Source organism: Cyrtonyx montezumae, unplaced genomic scaffold, assembly GCF_038088225.1.
Source record: "Cyrtonyx montezumae isolate F1298 unplaced genomic scaffold, pur_monq_1.0 scaffold_17, whole genome shotgun sequence".
NCBI classification, from domain to species: Eukaryota; Metazoa; Chordata; class Aves; order Galliformes; family Odontophoridae; genus Cyrtonyx; species Cyrtonyx montezumae.
In genome coordinates, this window is record NW_027071903.1 from 525273 (window position 1) to 547406 (window position 22134).

General features: G+C 49.4%; 1 protein-coding gene across 1 annotated transcript; it reads left to right on the forward strand.

Moving 5' to 3' along the window:
* Window positions 1–443: 443 nt before the first annotated feature.
* On the forward strand, window positions 444–13923 carry COTL1 (coactosin like F-actin binding protein 1). The gene is made up of 4 exons (XM_065733099.1): window positions 444–657; window positions 861–943; window positions 6140–6297; window positions 13166–13923. The coding sequence occupies exons 1-4, from the start codon at window positions 581–583 to the stop codon at window positions 13274–13276; spliced, it is 429 nt and encodes a 142-aa protein (XP_065589171.1). The 5' UTR covers window positions 444–580; the 3' UTR covers window positions 13277–13923.
* Window positions 13924–22134: the final 8211 nt, after the last annotated feature.

Consider the following 22134-nt stretch of genomic DNA (forward strand, 5'->3'; position numbering starts at 1 on the left):
CCGAGCTCCGTGGCGGCTGCGGCATCCCGCACGGCGCGGCACTGCTGCCGGCATCCCCGGCTCCGGCGGGCAGCCCCATTCCTACCTGCGCGCCGCTCCGCTCCGTGCGTCCCCGCTCTGCTACCTGCCGTGCTCCCGGCCCGGCCCGGGGCTCCGCCGCTGCTCCATCTTGCGCGGCGCTCCTCCTTCCTTCCTCCTCCTCCTCCTCCTCCTCCCTCTCCCTCCCGCAGGAGCTACACGGACACCGCGGGCCGCCAACACACCGGCGGCCGCTCCGCGCATCACCGCGGCGTGCCCGAGCCCCCCCTGCCCTCCGCCTGCCCAGCCCCGCATCGCCCCCTCCTCCCGCCCCCCCCCGGCTCTTGCATCACCCCCCGGGCCCCAGGAGGGGCGGGCGGGGGCCGGCTCGGCTCGGGCCATTGGCAGCGGCAGCGCGGCGGGGGCGGGCCGGTGGCGGCAGCGGGCTCGGCTCGGCTCGGCTCGGCTCGGCTCGGCTCGGCTCGGCTCGGCTGCAGCAGCGGCGGAGGCCCCCAGCTCCGCGCCGCTCCGCGGCCGCCAGCCCGCTCCCCCGAACGTCCCCATGGCCACCAAAATCGACAAGGAGGCGTGCAGGGAGGCGTACAACCTCGTCAGGGACGATGCCACCGAGGTGAACTGGTAGGTGCTGCGGTGCCGGCATCCCCCGGACGGGCAGCGATGCTCTTCTGTTCCCCGGCTCCTCTTTCCCCGGGGATGTGTATGGGAACACGTTCCTCCCCTGCTCCTCTTTTGCTTTCCCGAGGGCTGACTTTTAAATGCCATCTCCCTTCTCTGTCCTCCTTCCCAACACGTCCTTCCCCTCTCTTTTCCCTTTCCCAAAGGGTGACGTTTAAATACAACGGCTCCACGATCGTCCCCGGAGACCAAGGGGTGGACTATGAAACCTTTAAGAGGAAGTGCACAGGTAAGCTCCGTCCCGATGCCTTTTGTGGGGTGGGAAAAGACGGGAGAAAACTTGGGGGAACGGGAACCGGTGCTGCTTCCCCTGCCTGCCCTGTCCTGCCCGGTCGGGTTTCCTGCCACCACGGAGCTCTGAAGTCCATAGTCCAAACGCTCCTTTGTTTCACCCTCAGACTTCAGCTCCTTTGGGCTTTTCCCACCCTTTGCACCACGACTCATTGCTTCTCGGCCACGAGCAGGACAAAAGGTTTGATCAGCGAGAGTCCCATTGTTTGGCGCTGCGTTTTCAAAGCGTGACCTCGTGGTGAAGTGCCCAACCCGTCCCGTTTTGGTGCCCCTAACGCAGCCCTGCAGCTGATTTGGCAGTAAAAGCGTCGATTGCATTCCCGGTGCTCACGCTGCCTCACGGAGAAGGCTCGCTCCGGTATTTTAAGAGCATGAAATCTGAGAAGTGGCTGTGCCCCAAACAATGCTGTGGGAGCAGTGGGCTGTGGCACTGCACATCCCACCCGTGGGGCTCCGGGCTGAGACGTGGCAGCTGATGGATGTCCAGCTGTCGGATGCGGATTATCAGCGGCAGAAACAAAGCCCGGGGAAAACCAAAGGGAAATGGACAAATATTTGACTTCCTCTGATCTCTCCCTCCTCCAGGTGTGCAGAGCCCCACGTCCGTGGAAGTTATGTTCCATGGGCCTTCCCGGCCCCAGGGCTTGGCTGCATCCACTGGGAGGACTTCCAGTGACTTAAATGAGAGCAGGGTTTGGTCGGTCAAAAAACATTCAGTTCAGCACGATGCTGTCGCAGCGTTGTTTTCCTGGAAGGTCAGCAGCACCAGCATCAGGGCTGTGTTCTCTGTCTCCTCCTGTGGCTGAGATAACTGAGTGTCTCCAGTGCCTCTGGAGCTGTGAGGCTTGCAGAGGAGCCTTCCCTGTTTATTTCCCCTGCTGGAGTGGTTCCCTCTGCCCCTCTTCTCCAGAGCACAGGAATACTTGCAGTGAGTGGATAAGTGGGGGGGGGGAGGGGCTTTGGCAGGGAGCAGTCGCTGGGTTGGATGCATACAACAACTAATGGAGGCATGCATTATGCTTTGGGTTATGGCCAGTTTTGTTTTCTTGCCGTTGTTTTCATGTGACAAACCTTTGAAAAACAAGGTATTAAAATAGAAGTTTATGGAAGTTTTGATTGGTATCGACCAAGTGGTCAAGCTGGCCCCAGTAGTGATGATGGGAAGAGTCAAGTGAAGGGCAGCAGAGGTGGCCCATGTGTGTGCAGCTCAGTCCCTCACAGCTGCTGGGTTCTCTTCCTTCAGCTCTTTTCTCATGCACCATGAGACTGAGAACAGGGCTCATGCAGCAGTTGTAGCTTTCCTTCCCATCTGGAAGAAAGGTGCCAAATGCTACTACAGACGAGAGCTGCTTGCAATATTTCTACTGGAACAGAGTCACTGAGAAGGAGTAGGAAGGGCTGGGAAGGGCTGCTGGATATGATGCCCTCCTGCTGCTGCATCTCTTCCCTCCTGGTGCTACCTCAGCTCCTTCTGCATTTTGCTGGAGGGGACAAGAGCTGCCCCCGCTGCGAACAACTTCAGAAAACACGATTCAAGGATTCAAAACCCTGACATCAGAATGAACTTCCTTCCTCGTTTCCAGTTCCTGTTTTGTGAAGAACACTGTCCCCAAAGCCGCAGAGTGCTGCAGCTGCCTTTGGTAGGAGCTGAGCATCATTTGGTGGTTGAAGGTGAGAGCGCGAGCTGGAATGGGAACGCTCAGCGTGCAGTGCCACCAAGTGCCATTCACATGGCTCTGAGCCCAAGGCGGCCCTTTGTACGGCTCTGGAGGACGTCTGCCTGTGCTGGATGTCTGCCTCGTGTGGTGGCAGAACCTGGGAGGTGCTGCACTTGTCCATTTTTCTCCCCACTTTTCTTTTCCTGCGGCCCATGGCTGAGTCTGCTGAAGAAGGCCACGTTAGGAGCCAGCCCTGCGCAGCCCCGTGCTGTGCTGCTGAAGGAAGGCAGTGCAGGTGGGGCTGATCAGCCATGGGGCTCTGCTCCCAGATAGCTGTTGTGCATGAACCGTGCCACGTGTCCTGGGGTGGGGGCTTTATCTTCCTAAGCTGTTTGTACTGGCAGAAAACTTCAAGGTACTGCATACCTGAAGTATTTTCATGTCTGTACGAGGCCACAGGATGACAGAGACACTTGGGCTGTGAGGCTGTAGGCACTGCTTTAGCCTTCTCTGTCCTCCAAAGGCAGCCCAGAGGTGTGAACACCCCTCGAGGCTTTTCTGAACTAAACCCATCAGGCTGCTTTAAACCACTGACACAGTCACGTCCTTATTAGGAGATTAGAGGTGGCTGCTGGTGCCACTTCCTCCTGTGTAAGGACCAGCCTACGTGACTGTGCTGGCCTTTGGCTGACCCAGAGAGTCTGGAGACCATAAGTTGAGGGCATTAATCGTGTCAGGGTCATTAAACACAGCGTAGACACCCCCTGCCTCTTCTGGCTGAGGACTGTTTTGGTTGGGTTTAGCAGCACAGATTACCTCGGCACTAAACAAGGACTTAATTCAGGGCTTTTGATCCATTTTACTTCACAGTCACAGCTTTTGCCTCTGCAGATGGCGTGGGTCCAGGCGTAGCTTTCATTTGGTGTTCAGCACCACATGGACATGAGCACACTTGGGAGCAAAACGCTGGGCTGCTGAATTTGGAGCCAGACACCCAGATAAGAGTTGAAGGTCACTGTACGGAAGGATGTTGAGAATCCTGAGTTTTTTAAGTTTCATGACCGGGCTGGTGCTGCTGTCTCTGGGAAGAGCAGGATGACTTACAACTGAGACACCAACACAAACCACCGGGCAGGAACATCCGCCTCAACTTTTGGGTGCATCAGTAATCCCTGAGCGCGTGGACGGCTGGGTTCACCTCCCATACTGCAGAGCAGCAGAGCATCGTGCCATCTCCAGCTGCAGTTTATTTTAATCCCTTCATTTTTTCATCCTGCCATGAAGTAGTAGAGAGATGGGAAGCCTCTTTCCTCCGTGCTGCATGTGAGCACTTGTTTCTCAATGCATCTCTGACAAAAGAAATAATGAGCTTTTTCTTTGGAAGGCCCCAGCGCAGATAAATAATTGCAGTGACAGCATGAAATGGGATCGTTATTCATGTGTCTGAAGAGATCAGACCAAAAGCATGCTGTGCATTCAGTGCAAGGAGGAACTGAAAATCCGTGGGCTGAAATAAATACCCTATAAAATCGTTCCTGGTTGGCATAGAGAATTAGGAAGAAAATAGAAATGGAACTAGCTGCTGCTGCTGCAAACGCATGCTGTGTTGGTTGCCCTATAAACCCTGGCCTGCGCATAACATTTAGGAGTTGAGATCTGAAAGATCACCAAGATTGCACTGTAGGATACGTAGGTTACACCAATGTCTTGTAACAGTGCTTGAGGACATGGCAGCAGGTCAGAGAAGGGCTGGCACAGGAGAGAAGAGACATCAAGGAGGAGAATGGCATCAAGGAAATCAAGCTTTGTTTACAGCCCAAGGCACTTCAGTCGGAGTGTTTGGGAAGTCCTGCCTCGTATGGGGGCTGGAGGAAAACAATCACCGAAGTTCATTAAGGCATCTGTTGTACTTCCCATTGTTTGTGTAGCCCTCTTGCCTTGCTGTGCAACTGTACTTAAGGGAATAGTGATATTGGTAGGAATTACGGTTAATTTCTGCTGTGTGTAACTTGTGAGATCTTCTCAAGTACAGCTGCTATTTCCGTTCTGCCCAGCTCTATTAATAATATCCTTTAATTGCTTCTCTCTGCCCTGAAATCCGTGGCTGAGTGATGAGGAAGGTGGTTGTGTAGAGCTAGGCAGGATTTCCTCCTGCAGAGGAAACTTGCTGTCTCTGTGGTTTGATGGATTCCCTCCACATCCAGCAAAGTTCCATTTTTTGGTGGGGAGGAGCAATATTATTGCCCTGAGGTTCTGAGCAGAGCTGGCACTGATGGCTCCCAGCACAGCGAGGTGATCAGACAGGGCAGAGCCCATTAACTGTGAAAGTGGAAATCTGGCAGCATAAAATAATTCCCACTTTGATCCCGTTATCTCTCAGAACAAGCTTCGGACTCATTGTGAAACATAACTGCTTCTGCTTGGGGATTCTGATCAGCTGGAGGTTCACAGAACCAGGTCTGAGCCCACACCTGTCCTTGTGGTCCTGTTAGGAAAGGAGACAGGCTGATGGCTGAGGGCTCTCATTCACTTTCCCTCTTGGCTTCGTCTGCATCTGCTCAGGAGCTCCACGGCCGCTGCAGTCTCACGCTGGCACACTCAAAGCATCGTGTGTTGGAAGTCTGCACTGAGTGCATTGGCAACCTGCCCCAGGCAGGGCAGTGGCTCAGAGCCCACATCTAACCTGCAGTTGCTCATTAAACATACTGGGGCTGTTCGGACGCTGAGTCCCATGGAGCTGCTGGGAGGGGCTCTGGCTGCTGCCACTGATCAAGCTGCTTTCAGACAGGATGGGAAACTCCACTGAGAAGCAAATCCTGCTGCTGCCAGTGATCCCTGGGTTCATACTGACAGATGGATCCCTGCTACATCCTTCCTGTGTTGCGATGCTGGAGAACATCGGACTCTTTGCATTCATTCTATTTTTGTGTTACCTTTATTGTGAAGGAGTAGATTCCAGAGCAGGCTTTGGGCTCTGTAACAGCATTTGGTAGGAGGAGGAGGGATCAAACACCTCCACACTCAAGGTGGAAAGTCATCAGTCCATGAGAAGGGCTGTGACACGGTTACAGAGCTGTAGGGGATGGTACTTGGTGACATTAAAGTGCCTTCCAGCACTGCATTCCCATAGGAACCCAGTACAGCTCGTAGCGAAGCGTGGCCTCCTTTCTCATCACATCTGGGAAAGCAAAGTCTTTTTTTCCATAGAACTGTTAATAGTAACGTTTGGGGGTTTACTGTCTCTCTTCACCTTGGGTATTCCCTGGCTGTCAGTTCGTTCACGGCTCTAATCAATCTTGGCAAGAGGATTTACTGTCAGGAGCAGGATGCTCACCTTAGGTTTCGTGTACTTGCCGGTAATGGGGGCATCTGAGCGGGAAGTTTGATTTGGGAGCAACAATCTCACTCCAGAAAGCATTGGGGGATGGGATGTTTCTGCTTTGAAGCACTTCATTCCTGTTGCTTTGTCCCTCCAGATGATGTTCGATTGTTTGGCTTTGTGCGATTCACCACCGGCGATGCCATGAGCAAACGAGTCAAGTTTGCCCTCATCACTTGGATTGGAGAGGATGTCAGCGGCCTGCAGAGAGCCAAAACCGGGACCGACAAGACTCTGGTCAAAGAAGTAGTACAGGTAAACCTCTCCTTGGCCACTTCTCATTGCTTATAGCTCTGCCAGCATCAGCAGGAGGTGAGAGAGGGGGAAGCACTGGGTCACGCTTCATCGTAGTGATTAATTAAAAAGAAGACAGTTTCCTGTTGCCTGTCTTCTTACCAGGAGGGCTTGACAGCTGCCCTTCAGGAACTCAGGCATAAAGAAGCGCCTTTGAACTTTAGGCTGTCTTAATTATTACCAGAGGAGGGAATGTGTGCTTCCCTCTGCGTCACTGCTGTTTCCCATCTCTTTCCTTGATAAGAAAATGGCATACTGTCAAGTGGTAGAGAACAAAGCATTATTAAGTTGAGGCAGAAAGATCCATGTCCATTTTTAAACTGTTCTGTTGAGGCCTTTTGTCTCTGCACAGCAGAGACACAATCAAATGGAGCCTGAGGTCCCTGCAGTACCAATTAACCAACAGCTTTTAGGAGCTAACTGGGTCTGAATGGTCTTCTGTTTGGCTGTGGGCATAGCAGGGAAGAAGAGAAATGTTCTCAGTGCACACCTCAGAAGGACTGTGCCTGAATTTGGCTGCCCCAGCAATGTTTCCAAGCTCTGTCAAAGCGAGGGAAGGCAAACAGCTACCAGAGAGAAGTGAAAGGCAGGAGGCTGCAGAGAGCTGCTGCTGGGAAGGCAGAGGAGATGCTCATGTCTAGCACTGGTATTCGGAAGAAGTATTTGAAATAGGATTAGCTCTGTCAGCGAGGCACAGGGCAGCTGCTCAATTCCTAATAAACTGGTCATTCTTGCTGCAGCAGGAGAGCCAGCTGAACATTGCAGTCATTTCCCTCAGGAAATGTTTAGATAAGAAGCATGAGGAATATAACAGAATCTCCCAAAAGAACAACTGTGCAGTTCCTGAAAAGAAACTTCCATACCTGAGAGCCAGGACAGCACATCTCTGCTCCTGTGAAACAGCTGAAACTGCATTATTGCAACTGGGGAGGAAATGATGGAGTGCTAATGGCTGACTCACATATGAGACCAAGAGTTTTAAAGGACGTTCAGACAATCCATTCCTGTTCTCAGAGCCATCCCTCAGGTCTGCTACGCATTATTTGCAATTCCACGTGTTTCATGTTTGATCAGTAACTTGTGTGAGTTAAGAACACTGCAACATGAGCAGGGATGCTGTATTGTGGAGCAGGGAGAGGCACTGCGTTGTTCTTGCTTTTCTATACCTCCCCTGGAAGGGGGAGCAGGAGCTGGGAGGGCTGTGGGGAGGTGGCTGGGAAGCAGTGCTGCCACTCAGCAGAGGGGGCTGCCAGAAGATCTCTTAGGAAGAAAGGAACAATTGATTTTTAGCTGCAATATCTATAAAATTACAGGGATGGATCTCATCAGGTACAAATAACTGTATTTCCCCTGATAAGTACTAGGTAAGAATCAGGTCTTCCTTATTTGGGATTATCCTTATTGCCTCTTCGATGGTGTTGGAAAGTGGGGCCGTGCATTTACTGCTTTTGTGGGTTTTTTTAATTGCAGAAAAAATAATGCATTTTGCAGTTAAGGAACACTGACTAGCACTTTCCACAGCCATTTATTTTCTCAAGTCCAGCCTTGTGACTTGGTCCAAGCAGTTCATCTGCGAGAAGGCTGGAAATAAGGGCAGGATGGGGAGCAGAACTTCCAGCCAACGAACTTATTTGATAAAAGAGTAAGCCCAGGATGACTTCAGCTGAAAGAGTACACAGAGCCACGAGCTGTCGTGCCAGGGCTGCACCCAGCTGCCAGCAGATACCAGCTGAACAGAAAGGCTCTGGGTATATTTTCTGCTTGGTTACAAAGGAGATCATCCAAAGCTGGTCTTGAACTCCTCTTTCATGTTCCTGGACGCCTCTGCCTTTTGCCTTCTTTACGTGCACAGCCATGGCCCATTCAGCATTAGCACAGGAGACCCCCTCTGCTCCGAGGGCTGTTGTTGTGACCTCCTTTATCCCAGAGGCTCAGGAGACACGGGCAGGTTGGGCTGAGCCCAGAACTGAAGGCTGTTACGAACTGCTCTACATGGCTATCAACACCTGCTAGCACGAGGTGCAATTCAGCCATAAAAATTCCTGCAAGGTCCAACCTGGCAACCGTGGGTTTAAGTCCAGGAGAGCCAGGCCTCTGGGGAGAGGCAGAGGGATGGGATGATGGTGCTTTCCTTAATTAAGGACAAGCCCAGGCCCCATGGTTGCAGGGCTGGGAGTGGTAGTGCTGCCATGGAAGGGTTGGCATGGAAAGGCTGAAGGACTGAAAGCAGCTCTTTGTTTCTTGGAGTGTTGCTTCCTCTCCACAAACATGTTTCCCTTCACTGCTTCCTACCAGGAGATTTTAACCCTTCATTAGGTAGCGTGCAGCTCTTCCTGATGGGATTGACTTCACCTGCAGAGCTGTTTCTGCAAAGGGGCTGAACAACCTTTGTCACTTTGCTTTATTTTCCACTCCTTTGGACTCCTCTCTCTTTTCTCCAGTGCTCCTGCCCCCACAAAATCACGTGCTCAATTATTTGCATAAATCATATTCAAAGTAAAACAGTTCCACTTCTGTGAGCAAATATTCAGGGCATTTTATTCATTGTTATTTTCAGTGAGGAATTTGCCCGACTTCAGTGATGTCAACAAGGTTGCTGAGCTCCTGCTCTGGAGCTCACGGTCAGATCTTTGTTGCCAACCCTTCTCTTTCCTCCTGGGCTCCTCACTGCACTGCCCATGATGGAGGACACACTTAGGGGTTACTGTCCTCACATTATGGGCAAATAGACCATACCTTACTCCGTGTATGTGCACAGGGTTTCTCATGTTAGTATGGTGGCCTAAACAGAAAATTATTTAGTAAGTTTTTTTTTTTACAGGCAATCAGAAAATCAGATTCATATGAGGTACTGCTGGGAAGGCAAACTGAGTCATAGTTTGACAGTTTTTTCTCTTCTGGGTTCCTTTAATGACCATACCAAGAGGGTAGGGATGTACAACAACTCCTACTCCTGGCCTAGAGAAGGTGGTGACTTTATAAGTAACTGAAGTAACTTCTTTAAGCAGCGCCCCATCTCCCCACATCTGAAGCTCTGCCCTGTGACTTCCCCAGTGGGATGCAGCACGAGTAGGAAGAATTTGCAGATCAGCTGAAATGCAGTTTCCATTGCTGTGAGATGTGTTTGCCAGAGGTTAGAGCTGGCTTCTCCCAGTGGCTGGAAATGATGCGTGTAAAAGCTGGCAAGGTGTAAAGTGGAAGAGAGGAGTTTTGCTGATGGTTTGGACTCCAATAGCTGATTGCAGCACCGGGCTGGGTGCAGCCAGAGCAGCCAGAGTGGAGGACAGTGGTGCTGTATTGCAGTGTGTAACCTTGTAGCTCTCCTTGTGCTCAGGGGAGCCCTGCTACAACATACCTTTGCTGCAGCCATAGCACATTTCTCATTTTCCTACATGACCTCAGGTCTAGGACTCACACCACGCTGGAAGAGAAACGTGGACGATGTCAGCTCCTCTGTACTGCTTCTGCATGGGAAACGAGATGTCCAATGGATGGGAGCAGTGACATTAAGCAGAATGGGTCTGAGGATTTTGAGCATCAGCAGAGGCCACAGCAAGGCCAGTGTAAATAAAAACAGCAGGAAGCTGCTTGACTACCTGGCAGCATCCCTCAGTGCTAAGGACTCCTGTGTCTATAGATGATAACAAGGATTTTCCTCCTGGCTGCAGGCCTGCCCATGCTGGGATTTATAAGGGCCTCCGCAGACCTTTTTGGTACAGTATCTGCATCAGGCACATTTTCCCTTGGCTGGCTCAGGGAAATTTTATGGCCCCATATGCTAAACACTGAGAGCCTGGATTAGGCAGAAAATCTATCCCACCCTTTTGTTTTCCTCTTTAAAAGTTGTCTGGGAGAGAAAGGCTGGACAGAGCTTGCTGCACAAATCTCACACCTCCCAGGGAGGGATGCAGGCTCTGCTTTCGTGACCCTCCCTGCGTGATCAGAGCCCTTTCTCTCCGCAGCGGCACACGGGGATGCATTGCTGAGCTGTAACCCTCTGCTACTCGGGCACAAAGGGAAGCCAGTGCTAGGTCGGTACATTGAAGAGCCATGTGTAAATCGCACTTTTTATGTCGCGTTCAGTGATTGAAGAGGCAAAGCATCGCGCTGTGGTTACCGGCGCTGTGCGAGTGATAAATGCCGTCATTGTTCCGGTTATCGGCGGGCTGCTGGTGGCTGCTGTGAACACAAAGGCTGGGATTCACTTGCAGGGCTTGCTGTGGTTGTAAAAAGCTTGGGGGTAGGGGGAGGAGAAAAGGAAGTAGGGGAGGTGAAATGAAGATGCTGGTCTGCAAAGCAGAGGGTTCAGGCGTCAGAGCTAGGCAATGCCTTAGGCAGCTGCAGGCATTCTGCAATTCACTAGAGAGGCATTAGATAATGGTGTGTGTGAGAGAAGAGACACCAGGGACTTTCCCCACCCCTAAGAGAAAGAAGCTCTTAGGGGCATAAGGAAAATCTGGTGGTAGAGCAGAAAGCTGACTGAAGTCCGTGCTGGCACTGCTGCTAGCTGCTCCAAGCTCCGATCTTTTCTGGTGCTTTGTCAGAGGCAGTTTGCTGTGATCAGTTATAAATAGCTGTGGATGACAGTCACAACGAATAGGGACCATTGCCTGGTTCAGCTAACATCAGACCCAGTTAAATCAGCTGGGAGTTGGTTTTTATTCGGGCATTTTCAGCAGGGACAAAGAAAAAAAAAAAGAGTGAACTCTGGGTAAGAGGATGGCCCTCGGCTGGAGAGTGCTGCTGTTGACCCTAAGTGTTTGGTCTCCAGTCTGAGAGCCACAGTCTTCTTGCCCTGACGGTACAGGAGTCACCAGATGCTTTCAGCATTCTTAGAGCACTTACACGCCTCCCTTCATCGCATGATTTGTGCCCTGAACAAATCTTTACAAAGCTCAGCCCCAGAGGGCTCATTCAGAGCAGTGAGAGGGGCTGTGGCTGGAGAAAGGACAAGCACGATCCTGAAGTCAGGAGTGCTAGGCAGTGAACTCACCCCAGGCACCTCCTCCCTTGGGGCCAGGCTCGATGGGATGCCTCAGTGGGGGGAGAACGGGGGCCAAGAACCAAAGGAGCCCCTGCAGCACCTGCCAACAGAAAGGAATAAAGTCGTGTTATTTATAGCAGTGACCCAGATTGCTCTGTGAGGGCACAAATCTGGCACAAGAAGTGGCCCCATCAGCTAAGAGGATATTGTAGAGTGGCCGGGAACATAACCCATCTGGCCAACTGCTGGGGGGACTGTTCCAACGTGGAGACGTGTCCCAGTGGCACTGACATGAAATGGTGGCTGACACCCACAGGGCATCACCCAGGAATCGTCTGCGTGAGTGTCCAGCTGAGAAGTGTCCAGTATTTGAGCAATGATAACTGCTGGTGCCTATGACATAGCTCCCCTCTGGTCATACATGAGCGGACTTGCAGCCTGAATTCAGATCCTGCTTAATTCTGCAGACTGGGCATTGAAGGAAACCCTCCCTGCTATATAAAATACGTTTTTCAGGAATGTTATGGGCCTGACTCAGTTGTCACTAAAGCTAGCACTGAAGCCACACAGTCCCAGTAAATGATTTATTTTTCCTAAATAATTTCCCATTTCGCCTGAACTCTGTTAAGACATGGATGAGTACCTGTAACATCTGTCCATTCTCACACCAGAAAAGCTGAACAGAGGCTGAAGCAGAACAGGCAAGGCTCCTCCTAGCCACTATAAGCCTTTTTTTTTTCCCCTAAGTATCCCTTCAGCAGTGAGGATTTCCTATGGTGTGAAACAGGATCAGTGCAGCGTGGGCTCTAGCAGGGGGAGGGAGCTGCTTTGCTTTCCCTTCCATTTTTCCACTGCATGAAAGAGGTGCTGGGGCTCTTTCAAGCTGCATCCTTCTCCACCCCCTCCTTTACCCAACTGCAGTCCCAAACAGAGACCCTCGAGACTGCCAAAGAAACAGCTCTCTCATGGCTGAGGGTCTGAAACCAATTAGAAACCCTCTCTCTGCTATAGGCACTGTGCAGTCCTGGTCACAGAGATCCATTTTGAGAAAGGTTTCCTCTGTTTGCAACCTTACATAGCAGCAATGCTGCCAAGGGCTTTCCTAGCTCTCACATGCTGCAAAGAGCCTTCAAGCAGCCAGCAAGCTGCTCTGCAGAGCACAGTGCATTAACAGTGTGTCCTTAAAGGTCACTTGGGATCATTAGACCACAGAGCACTCTGGAGCCTATTAACAAAGCCTTTCTAGGACAATATCTTGGTTTTGGCCATGATGTGAATCAGATAGTTCAAAGGACAGGTCAGTAAATCTACTGAAGTAGACTTACATGATGTTGGTACCATCTGCACACTGCTCTGCCTCTAATCAGAGCATCCTCCCTCCATTTGGGGCCATGGCACTGCAGCGTGCTGTAGGGCTGGCTTATTTTTTTTAGGAGAAAGGCTCTCAAAAAGCACTGGGGCACCAGCAGGGCTGGTAACATGCCCAAAGCCATGCTGAAGGTTTGTGGCAGCTTTCAGCTTTTGAGTTTCCACCTTTGGAGCGAGTCCTAACCTCTCTGTGCACTTCTCACTAGGACGAGCTGCTGCACAGGGCAGGATCAGCTCCTGCAGTCGGTGCCTGAAGAAGCAGACACATAAAATCTTAAATCTCACTCTTAAGTCACAGAATCATAGAATGGCTTAGGTTGGAAGGGACCTTACAGATCATTCAGCTCCAAGCCCCTGCTGTGGGCTGGCTGCCCAGGGCCGTGCAGCCCGTCCAGCACCTCCAGGGATGGAGCATTGCTGTACAAGCCCTTGGACACTCGTCCTCTATTTTACAGGCTTTTTCTTTACCTCTTGCAGAACTTTGCCAAAGAATTTGTGATCAGCGACCACAAAGAGCTGGATGAGGACTACATCAAGAACGAGCTGAAGAAGGCTGGGGGGGCTAACTACGACGCACAGACTGAGTAACCACGGGAACCTCCTGGCACCAACACCCGGATCTCCAAGGGAGGGGGAAGGCACAGCAAACTAACACAGCTGAGAGATGAGGCAGCTGAGCCCCCAGCTTTCTGTGTGCACACCCCTTTCTCTGAACACAGCGGACTTCTATTTTCCATTCCATCTCATCAAACATTCCTCTCTGGGGTTTTGTTTTTGTTCCTCTCCCCCTCCCCCATGTTTTTTTTAATCATAACTCTTTCCATGTTCTCGTGTCTGTGGAATTTAGGCTTTGTTCTGCTTTGGTCCATATTCAGCACTGTGTTTGTAGCAGCTTGCCATCGCATCCTCCTTCGTCTGCATGCGTGCGTGTGTGTTTTATTTAGCTGGGCTCAACCTGGTCTCTGAGGGGAGAAACTTCTGGGGGAGTTGTGATCATCGATCCTTTTCTTTGTGTGTTTTGTTTTTTTTTTTCTAATTTGTTCTCACTGATACTTTGGGGAATGATATTTTTGTCTGATCTAGGCTCAGGTCAACACGAGTTGAGTGCACTCCAACTTTGATTCAGTTGTCCAAGCTTCAGCGTCCAGCTCAGAAGTGATCTAGCAGCTTAAAAAGCAAAGCGAGCGAACAGCAAACCTTCATCTCTTAATAAATGGGAATAAATTTGCCTTAAACACTGCTTGACAGTTGCTACGCTACGTGCTACATCTCTACCCCTTCCTCTTAAAAATAAGATCCAACGCGATCCGAATGTGGGGGCTTTGTTCTTTTTTGGAGGTATCATGGCACAGTAAATTGGGAGGGGGGGGGGGGGCTTAGAAACGTCTGGACATTTGTTCACTCTTTTGTGTACTTTGGGTTTGTATTTGACTTTCCAAACGCTGGGGCTCAGGAGGTGACATTTCCTTTTAAACGTCCGCACAAACGCTGAATCCTCGCGGCCGTCTGCGCCCGTGAGCCCATCCCTGCAGTTCCCCCCACAGCCTCACGATGTGGGGCGATGTGGGGCGATGTGGGGCCGCAGGCACTGACCCCTGAGCGAGGGGTGGAGCAGGAGCTCTGTCCCACCCATGAGATGCCCAGCAGTGCAGGCTCAGAGATGAGCTGGGAATGGTTTGTTTGGTACCAAGCTGTCGGTTTGGGGGCTGCCCTGCACGGCTTGCTTTCTTTATTCCATCGAAGGTAACCTCAGAATTTACGTGTAGGGGGAAACTGTTGTGCTGAGGCTTGGAAGTCAGTGCTATAAACCCATTATGGAAATAAATGTTTTTCAAGAACAGTTCTCGGACACTGTATTTCTTCTACCTTCCCTGCAACAACAACCCTATACTGAGGAGCTCTCTTAATCCTCAGTGTGAGGCTCTGAGCTCTCGCCATCTCGGTGCTATTGGGAGAACCAAATGCTGCCTTACATGTAAAGCAGTCCTGGTGCCTGCAGCCCTTACCTGCTCTGAAAGCAAAGAGTTGACCACAGTGCATCTGACATACTTCTGTTCTGAATTACAATTCAGAATTGTAATTGGGTCAAAGAGAATTTTGCAGACGTGTCAGATAAGCACAGAGAGGTCAGGAGCAGATTTGGGAGCAAGAATGACACTTCTGGAGTGAAGCTGGGAAGTTTCCTGCACAGGCTCCCGTGGGGCATTACCATTCTGGGACCAAACGTACTGAGCTGTGCCCTGAAAGGAGGGAAATAATGGTTATTTTAACAGGGCTGACAGCAAAGAGAAGCATAACGAAAGGGAAAGAGCTCTGCACAGAGCCTGAAACACTCTGAGGCTTTGCCTCACTGCATCAGTGGCCACAGTAAACTTTTATGTGACAGACTGTGGGCTACATCTGAGTCTTTCTACAGATTATCTAAAGATTTCTTTCTTTTCTCTGTTGGGACTGTCCAATCCCGTGCCCGGGGCTGACAGCCCAATACTGATAGAGCTGGGGGGGGGAGACACTCAGGTTGCCCCTGCCTTGTGGTTTCTCTCCACTTTGGATTGCCTCTAGGATGTTCTGGCACATGCGGTCCCATTGTGACCACAGGAAGATCACACTCACAGTGCAAACTCAGCAGTTGCATAAGGAACATGAGATACCTCAGAGAGAAATGAGGAAGAGAAGCAACTACTCATCTGTGACATCAGGACAAATCCTTTTGGAAAAACAAGCCTTATGTAACAGACATACTAGTGGTTTTCTGTTGTTTTCAGCTGATACTTTGTCAATACCAAATAGTTTTTACTTTTCTAGTGACACAAACCTGCAATGGGAGCAGCTCAGCGAGCTCAGGGCGATGGGCCTGGGGAACTCAGCCTCCTCTGAGGCTGGAACCTATCTCTGGGCTCTGCTCTTCTTGGCTTCAAACGCACCTTCCCCACAGTGCCTGCGTGCATCATCCCTCCCTGTTAATAATTAAGAATGCAAGAAAGAATTCACGGCCCTTATCAGAGCTGTGCTGATAACGCTGCATCCTGGAAGTTATGAGACACGGATTTGCCTTTTCATTGTTAAGGTGTAAGTGTCCTGCTTTGCCTCCAGTCACCATTCACAGCCTGTTTTTGCCTTCCATTGGGTTTTAAAGACCCTCTTCCACACAAAGGCTTTGGGGCCATGTTCCAGGAGCCTGCGGTGCCATATGTGCCATATGCCAGAGCTTGGGGCCGGGGCTGCCTCCAGCAGCAGATGTGCCTGGAGGGGAGCAGTCTGAGGCAGCACAGCCAAAGGATTTTCAATTCCTTCCCCCACGTTATGGGTACTGGGCAGCTCCCACTTTTAGCAGTGAGCTGGGCACTGATGTCTCTCTGATGAACACTGAAGCAGATGACTTTATTTCAGCAGGCCCTGGTGGGAGGCTTTTATGCAGTACAGGCAGACAGAGGCTGAACAGGGTCAATGTCTGGCTCCCAGGGGGGGTTAGGAGGCTGTTAAAGGCAGAACAAAGGGCAAAACTGTGGTCTGAGCATGGGGGACGAGCAGGGCTGCTGTCAGTCAGGGTGGCTGCATCGTACTGGAGGGCAAATTCTGCTCCCGAGGAGTAGTGAGGCTGGGACAGAGAACAGCAGAACCAGGCAACCCCATGGAAACCTGTGGGAATGGCTGGTGTACTCTGCCTGGGTTTTTATAGCGCTGTCCCGAAGACAGCATAATGCCGGATTAGCGGCTGGTGTTAAGCAGGCTCTGCCCCACGGCCTCCTGGGGTGAGCTAATCCCTCCGGTTTGAGCCCTTGCGGTTATTTAGCATCCCTGGAGGGGCCGAGGAGCCAGGAGAAGAGCAGTGAGCTATTTCATGTGCTACAACACCCAGCACAGACGGCCGCATTGCTCAGGGGCTGTCAGTGTGGGTGCTGGGAGCTGTGCTCCAGGTGGGACAAGGTGGCCGTGGTTCTGCTCGCTGCCCGCATGCCACTGTCCCCAAGCACACAGCTGGGAGCAGCTGGGTGATCCCTCTGATTTCCCCAGGTTGCACCACGGGCTTGTGGAAGCAGAATATAGCTCCCCCCTCTTGAGCTACTAAGGGAGACCCCCACCACCCTGAAATGTCGTACTGGGGGGACCTTGCTGGTGTATGATGGGGGTAAAGTCCTAACATAGTCCTAAACAAGGTCTGTGGTCAAGTGGCAAGTCATGAAAAGAGAAGTATTTTAATTGCAGCATGATGAACTTGGTAGGAATAATACTATAAAAGACCATTCTTGACCCACTGGGGCTTTAGTCCCTATAGGGTACGGTCTTTGCAAGTGTGATTTGCACCTCTGCTGGCAATCATGTGCTAAAAACAGAGCCTCTCCAGCTTACCCCCACATCTGTTTCTGGTCTGGAGTAGCTCACTTTGCTCACAAGGACTGATAGGTCTGTGTGAGTTTGTCCACGCTGGGAAATGAAGAGGAACCTCCCCAGATATTTCATCTTTCCTCCCTCCACCATCAAAATGTCCAATAAGGGTTTTCATTAACCTGAAGACATCTCCAGAATGAAACTGTGTTTCCATGTAAATACAGCTGAAGGGGAACAAACAGCATCTGTTCTGCAAATATTAAATGCAGGCAGAGGATGAATAGACTTATCTCCTCTATCATGATTAGCCACATTTCTGCCTTGTAATTTTGGCTTATCACTCAGCAGAAACTGTAATCAGGATGTGATACATCCTATTGGCAAATTACAGCCAGGCAGCTGTTCGAGGCAGCAGCTGAAGCCTCTGGCAATTTCTGCAAGGTTTTATTGCAGCCAGGGCAAGGCTCCAGTCGCTATATTAGCACCGTGCTTTAAAAATAATAAGGGCTGGAACTCGTCCCCCTGAAGTTAATTCCGACGTTGGTTTCCATGGGAAGGTGTATGGCCAAAGTCAGAAATCCAGCATGTCTTGAGAGAGTCTGCAGCAAAGGCAGAGTCTGAAAGGGCTGTGCTGAGTTCCTCCCACTGGTGTCCAGGCTGCTACACCAGGGAGACATCAAGACCCTCCTGGGTGCTTACCTGTGCAACCTGGGCTAGGGAGCTGCTTTGGCAGGGCGGGTGGACTCGACGATCTCTGGAGGTCCCTTCCAACCCCTACAATCTGTGACTCTCTGAAAGTTTCACATCAGGAAACCCTCATACAAAGTCAGACCACAGAATAAAGGCTCAGAAAAGCCCTAAAACATATGTGAGGAACTCTGTCTGGAACATAACAACAAAGGGTGTGCACTCCTTCCAGAGAACATCAAAAGAAGAACATTTACAGTCTCAGTGTTTAAGTTTTGTTGTGTTCCAAACTGAACTGAAAAGAAAAACTGATATTCCCGACAGCAGAAATCCTCCAAGAAAACCCAATATCGCCAAAAAAGACTTTTGTTTTTTTTTTTCCAAAAGCATCTTAACTCTTGGTCATAAAATGGTATTTATGTTATGAAGGGACCAACTATTCTGTCATTATGCACTATGAAAAACATTTAACAATAACTCGTCGGAGTAGAGAGAAGCACTGCACTTTTTTGCATGTTGAAAGTGATTTTGTAATGAAATTGCATCTAGCTGTGCCATCCTTCTAAGACACTTAGGGAAGCTTTATGGAGAATCCTTACCCCTCCAGAATCACATCGCCCCTGGGATAACGTGGATGCAAATGAAGAGCAATCTGATAGAGAATCTCAATCGTGAGCTGTACAGAGTAGTGCACCTTATATCCAGAACAAAAGAAAATGTATTACCTTTGTCTTGCTTTCTTAAAATCAACAAACTGTCAGACAGAACAATAAATCTGCAAGCTGGCCCCTCCTGCCCCAAACCTCTTCAGGCTCCAGCTCATGTTTGTTTGGGAGCACTCTGCCAACATTTCATTTTCCTCTCATACTGATACTTAATGCCTTAAGTGCTTGGAAAGATAAACACCGTCTTTAAGCAGCACAATCGCTTGATCAGTTTATCTGAGGATTATTACACGAGTGCACAGAGGAGTGAGTCATAAATTGAGCACATTTTTGCCCCAGCTGGTGATTTCACTGGGACCAGTGAGACTGCATATTCCAAAAGTACCATGAAAATGGGACATGGAGGAGATTCAATTAACAATTTTATTTTGTTAACATAATCCACTGTGATAGGGCAGAAAACTATATACGTGTGACCCACGCTTCCTGGAGCTGCAGGGTGAAGAGAGAAGATGCTTTCCTGGGATCAGATGAAGATACACAAGCCTTTGTTTGCAACAGTGCTCTTTTTCCCTTTCAGTGCCATTTTGATAGATTAAGTTGTCTGAAGGAGGGTGTATGACTTTTGCCAAATGCTACTTTCAGAGCAGCCAGAAAAGCTGATGCATCCCAATGGGAAAAGAATATAAGAACTGAAGTGGAATTAACTCAAACCAGCACAAGTTCATCCTCTTAAATCTGAACCAGACAAGAAAAAAAGAAAGTTCAGTTTTGGTGCACGTTGGACCAGATTGTAGGAGTCTGAATGTTGTGCTGGGGAAGAGCTCCAGTAGAAATATCAGGGCAGATTAAAACAAGGGATGGTATGTGCTGCCAAATCAGCTTGCAGAGCACCGTGTGAAATGACAGTGATCAGAACTTAAACTTTGAAGAGTGCAGATAGGGCAACTGCCAATTAACTAATGTTCTGTTAAGGCAACTGTCCCTGCTATCCTACTGATGCTCAGCTTACAACCTTCCATTCTGCAAGGGTATTTTCGTGGTGAGTTTTAAAGTCTGGTTAGTGGAGAAAGTCCACGTTCTGCATTCACCAGCTCCCAAATGACTTTCAACTTCCTTTCCAAGCTTTACCTGTCCCAAGGTTGCTCCCTGCTGACATTTCCATGCCAGTCTGCAACTTCTCTCTTGTATCTGCTTGCAACTCATTAACTGATCTGCTCTGTGATTCAGTGACATTCCCTTATGAAGGGTATTGGTATTTGAACTGAACGCAGCTCTGCATTCATAAGGTTGAGACAAAAGTACGACGCAGTTACGAGTCATTTTCTGAGATATTGACAAATATTCTTCTGAATTCACATTTTTCTACATTATTTATACCAACAGATGTCGAGGCAAGAACACACTTGAGTTCTTCCTAAAAACTTGCACTAAGTTTAGGTTGGGAATACATTTTCTTAGTGAAAAACACGTCAGAGACAAGGATGTTTTCAAAGCAACCGATTCCAGCATGTTACCCTTTGAAACTGAAGCCGTTTCTTTTCTGAAAGGATTCCATAAGACTCACACATACTTAGGACAACAAAAGATCTTTGTGTGTGTGTGTGAAAGTTGACCCATTGCTGGACCAAGAAACCCAAGCTAACAAACAAATGTGCAATGACGGTAGATCATCTGGGCACTTCTCTACAATGTAGGTTCTTGGACCATTCATAGCAGTCATTTTTGAAATTCTTTCCTTTTGAAAGGTTCTTTGTGAGGGAAATGTTGCTTAGATTGAATCAGGGATATGGGAGCAGGAATGGGAACAGAGTCCATTTTCTCACTGAACAGAGTGCTTTTCATGTTATAAGCATGACAGAGTACAGATCACAGCCTGAAGTTAGATATTTGAATCCACAGCTGGATTTGACTTTCCACTCTTATTTCAAGACATGAGTAAGGACACATCTGCAGTTTACATTCTGACCCCATTCAGAAACCACTGACCAATTCAGAAAGGACCTGAAAGCTCCAGATTCATCAGCTTGGTTGTGCATTAGCATACGAGATGGGCTCAGGAAGCCCTGGAAAGACCTGGTAGAGATGAGGGCACTCAGACCCATCCGGGGAGCTCCTGAATTTTCCAGGAACAGAACTGGTGAGCTCTCAGCAGACTCGTCACGTTCCTGCAGCCTCCTTGGGGCTGGGTGTCATTAGGCTGCTGCAGCAGAAATGAACACACTTCCACAGTTCCTTCATGCAATGCCTCCTATCCCTCTGTTAATTGATACGAGCTCTGCTTGTTACCCCAGCAATGAGATGGTCCCTTGCTATCTTCTTTGACAGAACATGAAGCTTTTCCACTTCATCAGGGTTTCCAACCCAGACGATGTTCCAACAGTTAAAATGGGGTGTTGTAAGAGTATCACCAAAAATGTCTTATAAATAGCAATAAGGTACTGTGTTACTTCCCACCCTTTCAGAGCTAAAGATAACGTTCTTCATTTCAGCAATGAAGTACAGAAGAAACAATAAAGACTTTTTGTTACAGGTCATCCAGTTCTACTTTCTGTTCCTTTGGATTAAACGGAAAAGAACAGAACAGACTCAGAGCTGTGGTTTTTTTATTGTGCACTCATAGTTTTATGTTCGATTCAATGATGTGAATTATTACTGAGCTGCATCTGTTAAAGAACACTGCCCAGGTAAGATCAGTACCTACTGGCTCCAGCTCAGCGGCAATCCACAGGCTTTTTACTATCAATTTTTATATGATCAGACACGGAGAACTCTCCATAATGGGCAGGCAGACAGATACAACGTGTCTGCAAACGAGTCCAAAGCTTTTCAGCCTCTAGCAAGACTGTGTTCTTAATTAAGTATGAAAAGGAAGGATAATTTGATTCAGAAGTTACCTTACCTCTCCTCTACCTGGGCTCGCACCAGAAGGTACATTTGGTTTTGCTATAATAAATCAACTGCTCAGTGCATCAAGCACACATTTGTGACACTCACAACTTCCTTTCTATGCCAGCTAAAAACAAGAGCAGATTAATCTAGAGCATGGGGCCAGGTGTCTTGAGCTAGTTTTCAGCAGAGAGTGCCATGAAGAGATGGTTGGAGGGTGGGCAACATGCTGTGCGTCTATTAAATTTAAATGGTGTTTCTCAGCAAGATCAGTGCACCAAGATGCTCCACTTGATAAGCTCAGGAAGAAACAATCACTAAAAGGGATAGATTGCCATGCTCTGGGTTTGATAGCTTCATCACTGCCGTGTGGGACGTTGGCACTTCCCTTGCAATGCTATGGCTTCACACTGACTCAAGGAGTAGCTTAATGCCAGCAGTGGTCTGTCCCCACTGACATGATTTGCTCAGCAGCTGTAACCAACTCCTTGATGCAGCTCTTTGAAAAGTATCCCACACGCAGAAGCAGTTTTTTAGGCTAACTTTGGAATATACAAGTGATTAAATGATTATTTTCTTCCTTCACAGGCCTTTGCAATGCCCTTGAGAAAGTCTTTAGAGGAGACCAGTATCACAGAACAGCTTAGGTTGGAAGAGATGTTAAAAATCACTGAGTTCCAAACTCTCTCTCATGGGCAGGGTTATCCCCAACCAGGTTTTCCAATATTTCTTTGCCACCCCAAGATAAAGGAGAAGACATGCAGAATTCCTATACCCATCCTCTCCCATTCCCTCCCCATCCCCTGTCTCATCTTCCATCTTAGATTTGGTCAGACAGAGCAGAGTGAGGGTTGAGCTGCTAGATGTGGTTGGATC